General features: G+C 39.6%; 1 protein-coding gene across 1 annotated transcript in view; it reads left to right on the top strand.

Moving 5' to 3' along the window:
• The window catches only part of LOC138027832 (transmembrane protein 237-like), an 18385-nt gene extending 11274 nt beyond the window's left edge, over positions 1–7111 (top strand). Inside the window, exons 5-12 of the mRNA XM_068875455.1 lie at positions 1–141; positions 497–612; positions 1376–1430; positions 1939–2092; positions 2405–2481; positions 3233–3317; positions 5175–5296; positions 6194–7111. The exon at positions 1–141 is cut by the window's left edge and continues 3 nt beyond it. Of these exons, the coding sequence (XP_068731556.1) occupies positions 1–141; positions 497–612; positions 1376–1430; positions 1939–2092; positions 2405–2481; positions 3233–3317; positions 5175–5296; positions 6194–6261 (818 nt within the window). The 3' untranslated portion in view covers positions 6262–7111. The remainder of the gene's footprint in view (positions 142–496; positions 613–1375; positions 1431–1938; positions 2093–2404; positions 2482–3232; positions 3318–5174; positions 5297–6193) is intronic.
• Positions 7112–7500: the final 389 nt, after the last annotated feature.

Genomic DNA, 7500 nt, shown 5'->3' with positions numbered 1-7500 from the left:
CTGTGGTGGACTATTATGAAGTAGATAAAGAAGACATTGTGACAGTCGAAGCTACTACAGACACAACTGTTCCAGCTCTCCCTCCTGTGGCACAAACATTGCCAAGTCAGCCACTAGATGTCCTTTTTATTGAAAGAAGAGGTGACTTCATTCATTCCTACATTGTGTTTTTCCTTAATTAATGACTTTAGCTTTTAGGCATCAGGTGGTTCATTATAAAGCCGATGATACGTGGTTCAACATTTGTTGATCAACAAATGTTGCAGCTCTTGTTCAACAAATGTTGAACAGTGTGTCGTATCATGTTGAATGTTGAAATATGCCATTCAACACGTTGAATGTTGTTGAACGATGTTGAACGAAAATAGAGACCAGCTCTATTCCGTTCAACACGTTTGTGTAACATTGTTCAACATTTCTTGAGCAACAAATGTTGCAAGATGTTGAACCGTGTATCATCGGCTTAAGCATTTATCTTTTGACTTTTTCGTTTCAGATGGACATGGTTTTACACGGGAAAGAAAGACAAGGTTGTTGCAAATGGAAGAGGACAAAAAAGAGCTGCCGTCTGTTCCAAGCAGAAGGCAAATGACAACTGCTGAGTTTGCTGTGGTATGATTGCTGTACCTTCCAGATATAAAACAATAAAAACTACTCAATATTTTCCAGGGTTGTGAAAGGAGAAGATGAAAAAAAATATGGATGGTGTCTCAAGCACTTCTTCCTTTCTTTTCTGGGAAAATCATTTATGATAATATTATTGTTGCTGTTGTAGTTTAAGTTTTTTCTTGGATAAAAATTTTTCAGACTAGTTTGTTTTTCTACTTTCCCTTGTCTTTAAATACAGGCATCGTAATCTGAAACAAAGGAGAGTAAAAACAAACTAGTTTGAACAATTTTCTACCAAGGAAAAATTTTAATTACCACTCAGCCAACTAATATTTCAAAGTGAACTATATGGTATTTGGCAATGGCAACCCTGATTTTTAGTTTGTTCAGAAATACTTTAGAAAGGCTATGCTTTCAGCTGTAGACTCCTCATACTTGCTCCAAATGGCAGTATAATTCTTTGCAGAGGAAAAGTTGACCACCATCTTAAGGCGTTTTCTTGAATGTGGCAAACAGATAGTTCTGTCTCCTTAGCTACAATAGTGGAAGTTCCTTCTGGACACAGTCATATCAGAATAGCAGGACAATTTATCGTTTCCTTGAACCTAACCTACTAAATGGCCTTGATCCTATCAGTCTTCTTAGACTCAGTTGTGGAACTTTGGAACTAGTCATCGGCAGGTCTTAGGCTCAACCCTTGTTGGGAACACTTTCAATATCTTTTGACAAAAAAAATACATTCTTTCATATTTGTTTTGTGTTTCAGTCTGTGCATAATGCATTCAGATCGTTTTCCCTTTTTTGTCATGGACTTCTGGCAGGTTGGTTTAAAAGAACCAAGGCTGTAAGTAGTAATTATTACTAAATTAATGCTGCTTAGTTGTAGTCTCCTGCAATACTCTTATGTGGGTCTTCATAGGGTTGTCTCCTCAAATTATTATCTCCTCAACAACTGTTGGCTTACAGACCACAATTCATTTTGTCCTTGTGGATTTGTCAATCTGTCAGTGTTGGGGGAGCAATGGAAAGACATACTGTCATCAAAAGACAAGTCAGATTGACAAACCATGGAGTGTTAACATGCCCAAGAGTTTGAAAATGTCACATCCTGCAATTGCCAGGAGACAGCTAAGATAATTTTGTTGAATAGTGGATTAGATGTGTACATATGTAGATTCAATCCATTCAAAGAGCATCTTTGTGTTCAAGTAATGTAAGACTGTCTTCTTTTACTGCGCCTTGTTGAGCCTCTCAAAATAAAGAGTGCGTTTCCTGTAAAACCATGATCTTTTTGTTACCTATGTCAATGTGTCAATGTTAACTTCTCAGGTCTTGCTTTGTGCCAAGTCATATTTGTTTACTCCCTGAGTAACAATGGAACAGGAGATGCAAACTTCCTAGAGAACTACCACAGACTGGCACAACCACTACAATCGCTATACTACATGCTCTTTGCTATTTGTACAGTATCTGTATTTGACAGGTGGGAGCTGGTAATATTTCATATGTATGCTTGGTTTCATTTTGTTCTGTCCCCTTTCCCCCCCCCCCGCCTAAATTATGGCAATTTTCTACTGTTTTTGTACCCTATTTTGTCGGGTTGGTAAGATGAAGGCCCACCCACATGGCATTTCTGGGTATATGTGGCAAAATAGTCCATTTAACAAGTGACGTTAATGTAGGCTGGTCAATCCCGTCCGAATCAACACTCGGGATCTTGAAGTAACCGAGCAAAAAGTGCTGCCTTAAATATTGTCTGCAAATGGTTCCACTTCCAAGTCTTTCATTTTTTCAGATATGACATGGCAAATCCTCGGTCAGGATTTTTCCAGGGCTTACTCACCAGACCTACAAGGATTCTTTCCATCAGTGGTACGAAAAATAAAAATTACATGCTAATTCATTGATACTTTCTAAACCTTGTTCGAAACATGATATTGTAAGCATTTCCGCAGTCTCCTTCTTAGCCCTTTATCTGGGACGTCATGCAAGGGCAGCATTTATTTGGGAGATGATGCAAGTGTTGCATGCCAGTTCAGCTGATGGCAGGGTTGGAGCTAATATCACACTGGGTTATATAAATTATTTGTATATCTGCTATCTCATAATGCGCGTTGAAACTTCCTTTGGCTTGTTACCGAACAGTGTTTTGTCCTGCAGTGCTAACTGAAACCCTCAGTTTACTTTATCCATTATTTTTACTCTGTTTCCAAAATGAATCTTGGACAGTGGAAGTCCAATTTGAACAGGGATTTGGGCGCTATTCCTGTGAAAGTTTGGTGTACTTGTTTTTGCCTGTAAAATAATTAATATGGTTTTGAATATTTGTGATCATTGTATTTTGTACTCAAGGGTGAGTTCAACTGGGAAGTCTTGATTTACATCTTAAAATTTGAAAGTGTAATTTGCCATACGTTTTGTTGTTATGGGAATAGCAAAACTGATTTTGGCACGGATTTTGTTAATTTAAATTAATTTAAGTTCATGTCCGCCTGGGTTGGATAGTAATTAGGAAAATCTGCGGTCCAAAATCCAGATTTCCCGTTTAAACGAACGACTACCCCCAAAATTCCGATTTTTTCGGTCGTTTAGTTTTTCACTTTTTCGTTGTTTTAACTTGCAGCATACCTCTTCGCTCTTGTGTTCTCCGTAAGTGTGGCGAATATAGATGATAGAATTAGTCTTTACAAAGAAAACCAGAATTTGGGGTATGTAATCCCTTTTAAAAAGCACTTTTTTTGTTCTAAGAAGTACTTCGGCTACACTGGCCGACCGAACAGTAAACTTATCAATAAGGAGTGCAAAATCACAAACATCAGTAACTTAGCTGCGAGCTTCCTGCATCACCTTAGAGCGGTTTTCAATTGAGTGTCGTAAAAGCAAAACCAAAGTAATTACTTTGGCCAATCAAAAAGGACGGAGACAGTCCTGTAAACCAATCAAAACTCGAAGTAATTACACGTAGCCGACACAAAGCGCGGGAAAATGTGCACGCGCGAGCCACGATTGGTTTTGGTTTCTCTTCTGATTGGTTGAAAAAGTGGCACGAGGAATTTCAACCAATCACTGAGTGAAGTAATGCAGAACCAAAGCAATTCGCTTATTACTTTGGACACTCAATATTGAAAATCGCTCTATCTTCCTGTAAGCTAATACGTGTGAGAGTAAATACTGTGGGAATTCTTTGCTGGCGTCATTGTTTACATTTTGTGTCATTAACATACGACTTTGTTGACGGAAAGCATCATGCTATTCAGCAATAAATATTGAAAAGGAAAAAGAATGTGGTAAACCTTGTTAAATTACCAATTTTAAGCCTCTTGGCTTTGATAACGAGCGAGTTATTAGCCATCAAAAACTGATAAATTCTTGGGTGGCAAAGCGCTAATGAGTCCATACATTCTTTGTAAAATTTCGAATTTTCAAAGCGTCATTACTCAGAGATAGCTCATTATGCATTCAGTGCTGATTTTTTGGCTGATAGATTGGAAAAAGTTGGGCTTATGCTAATTGACGCAAAATTGTAAACAAAGATTCCCCTTAAGTGATTAGTGCAACTGTTGGTGTTTGATGTTAGTTGCTTGGCAACGGGCGAAAGGACAGCTGAAAACTAGAGTCCTGGGGCCCGTGTCTCGAAAACTTTTCGGGCCAGAAAAGCCATTTGTGAAACTGCAAACCGCATGTTTTCAAGGTAACAAAAAGCAAACTGACTGTGAAGTTTGACGACTTAAATCCTCTCCGTTCTTGAGATACAAAGAGAATTGTGACACCCGAAAATGGCCCGTAAAGTTTCGGGACTTTCGAGAAACGGGCCCCTGGCCAGGATTCGAACCCGCAACCCCCGTAACACCGGTCGAATGTTGTAAGCAGTGACGTCACGTTATCATGAAAGAAAACAAAGAACCATTTCTGCCCGTATGAATCTCTAAGCCGATTAACTTAGTCCAGGATTAGCGCAAACTTTTGTTTCATGTTTTCAACGTTTTGGTGAAAGTGTCTTTTGCTCCTTTTTGCTTTTCAAGATTGACTTCTTCTAATGTAAACCTTTGCTGAATATCAGCGTTGAACAACGTTTGGGAGTTGAGAAATATACTCCTTGGTTAATTTTAAATCTGGGATTAGCGTTAATCGGCTTTTGAACAACCGGGCCTGTTCTTTCTTAGTTCAAACCGCGTTTTACATTTTACACCAAGCTGCTCTCGTTATTGGCAAGTATCTTTGCAATAAACCTTGTGAAGGTTATAACGCTTCTCTTTGATTTTAGTGCGTTCTCTGGAAGTTCTCAGCTAGTTGCTACACGTGGCATTTAAGCCAGAGGTTGGAGCATCCCCTTCGCCCTCAAGGGCCACGGGTCAATAGCCCATTCGGCTTCGCCTCATGGGCTATTGACCCGTAGCCCTTGCGGGCTAAGTGGAATCACGGTTTAGTGCTTGATGTAAGCTAACCGCAACCATAACCAGGCAACGTTGTGCGACTTTCCTACTCGCTGTTATTTGTCGATGTGTTTTTTATGGAGTTTTATTGTTTGTTTGTTTGTTTGTTTGTTTGTTTGTTCTTCAATGTAGGGATGACGCGGATCCCTCATCTTTGCTTGACACTTGGAGAATCATTAATCTGATGCGAGGTTTAGGAGCTTTTTTAGGCTGGGTATTAGTAGCCTTACAACCGACAAAGGATTACACAGCTCGTAAGAAACTTCAAATGAAATAATAGTTTTGCGTGACGTTTTCTCTGTCAATGTTGTGGCAACGAACTTGAGTCTATATATATAGACAAGAGAAAGGGTTCCTTGCAAGCCAGATTTGTTAGAATAATTATTAGTTTTGATTTGGTTTTGATTTTGCTTTTTGGTTTGGTTTTGAGAGCAGTTATTGCGAAGTTCACCCTGCTAGCAGAGCCTTTCTTTTGCTTGCTCGATTTTGGCGTTCTCGAGAAAGGCTCTGCATGAATCGAGTAAGATCTTTATTGAATATGCGCAGCATGTTGCCAGGATACAGTCTCGAACCCAAGCCTAATATGCCAGATCTCGCCGCAATCTTGGTTTTTCATGGTACAGCGGGCTCAATTATAACCATCGGTTTTGTCACTAAACGGACGCTCGCACTGGAAAAACCGGTTTGACGAGAGAAAACAAGATTGACTAGTCCAGAAGTTCGGGCTGCGGCGGCTTCAAAGAGTTGACGCGATTCGGGCAGAGCCTCCTTCTCTCCTCCTCAGTAAAGAAAAAGACAAAAGGAGGCTCTGCTTGCAGGGTGTGCGAAGTTCAACTGACTTTTTGAAATTTGAATTGGAATTATTCGATCCTTTTTTTAGTTTCAACATACCGGCCTCGAAGGTCGAACTGCCATATTTGAAGTCGAAAAACTCGAAAGTCGAACTGTCTGTCAGTTTCCGAATCCGTTCAGTTTTAACTCAGATAGATTAGTTTTTTTAATCCTCCTACGAACGAGTTGAAGTCTTGGCTTTTAGATCGAGGTTTCAATTTAAAAAAAATGACTTTAGAACGTGTCTTTTAAACTTGCTTTTCTTGTTCAATTCCTTGATAACGATCCCCTGATCATTTGATATCTTTACCTTTGAACAGAAAACTTGTACGAGGGAGAACTTATGCCTGGCGAGCAGAGACCTGGTAACAATGAACCAGTTGTTTGAACATCTGAAAGGAGTTGAGCCCTACTGGAACAAGGAAGGGACTGGTTATTACCTACAGGGATCAAAGCAGTTGGCTCAGAACAGTAACTGCAGACAACTTTCGCTCAGTCAAGAGAGCAAAGAGAGTACTTTCGTGCGGGACGTCGCGGGTTCGAATCCCGACCGAATCAACACTCTGGATCTTGAAGTAACCTAGGAAAAAGTGCTACCTTTAATATTATCTGCAAATGGTTCCACTTTCAAGTCTTCTCTTCTAAGGACTGTTAAGCCGAAGGCCCTGCTTGGGTGCTGAGCAAACAGACTTTCCGACTTTGAAGAAAAAAGCGTGTTTGTTTTACTATCACAAGACTACTTAAAGATCATCAACTGTGAAATGCTCCACGGAGTCCGACTTTAAAGTTACCCAGTAACAAAGTTTTAATTATTATTATTTCTGACAACCTTAACGGGAAAGATTACGTTTATCTAACAATTCAAAAAATTTCGACTGTTTGTATTTGTAATCGTATGGGCTCCAGGGCATTTAAGGATTAATTTAAAGTTTTCACAAAATTTCCTGAGTCGCGAAACGACGAGGACAATTTGGAAAACTTTGAAAATACTAATGAAATTAATCCTTAATTGCACGAGGGTACAAGCAAAGCTATCTAGGGAAACCCGTTCAATGCCACAACAAATGACAATCAACTTAACAGACCAATCGGTTGAATGAACTCTTAAATCTTGAAATTACAGCAAACACGCTTTCATTCGGTTAAAGTTCAATTCAGTAAATCTTTACTGTCAACAGATATAGTGCTTAAAATATATGTTGTATGTGAATTAAAAAACAGCTCAATCAAGTCAAGAATCTGGAAGAAAGATTCTCTTGGAACCTCGACCTCGCTTGCTACTTAACCAATCAGGATCAAGTAATCATGTCCTCTTGATTACCAAAGGTGATCTCGAAAAAAATGTCCTCCGTCTCAGCCAATCAGCATTCAGTAATTTTGCTTCATATGCGATCAACGGTAAAAGTGATCACCGCATCTGTAGACCCTTTGTAATCAAGGCCTTGAAGTATTAGTGTTATGCAAGAAAAACACCTCCACTTCACTGGGGGAGAAATGTGGCACACCAGTCAGAACTGTGGACAGTACCTCTACACCTGTTGGGACGTAAGAGTTGCCTAAATTTGTGTACGACTGCCGGCTGGTTCTTGCGGTATTCAAATCAAGTAAGATGTCGTGCCCGCCTCCA

This window comes from Montipora capricornis, chromosome 2, assembly GCF_036669925.1.
Source record: "Montipora capricornis isolate CH-2021 chromosome 2, ASM3666992v2, whole genome shotgun sequence".
In the NCBI taxonomy this organism is placed as follows: domain Eukaryota; kingdom Metazoa; phylum Cnidaria; class Anthozoa; order Scleractinia; family Acroporidae; genus Montipora; species Montipora capricornis.
Note: the sequence above shows the minus strand (reverse complement) of the source record. Positions and strands in the feature narration are given on the sequence as shown.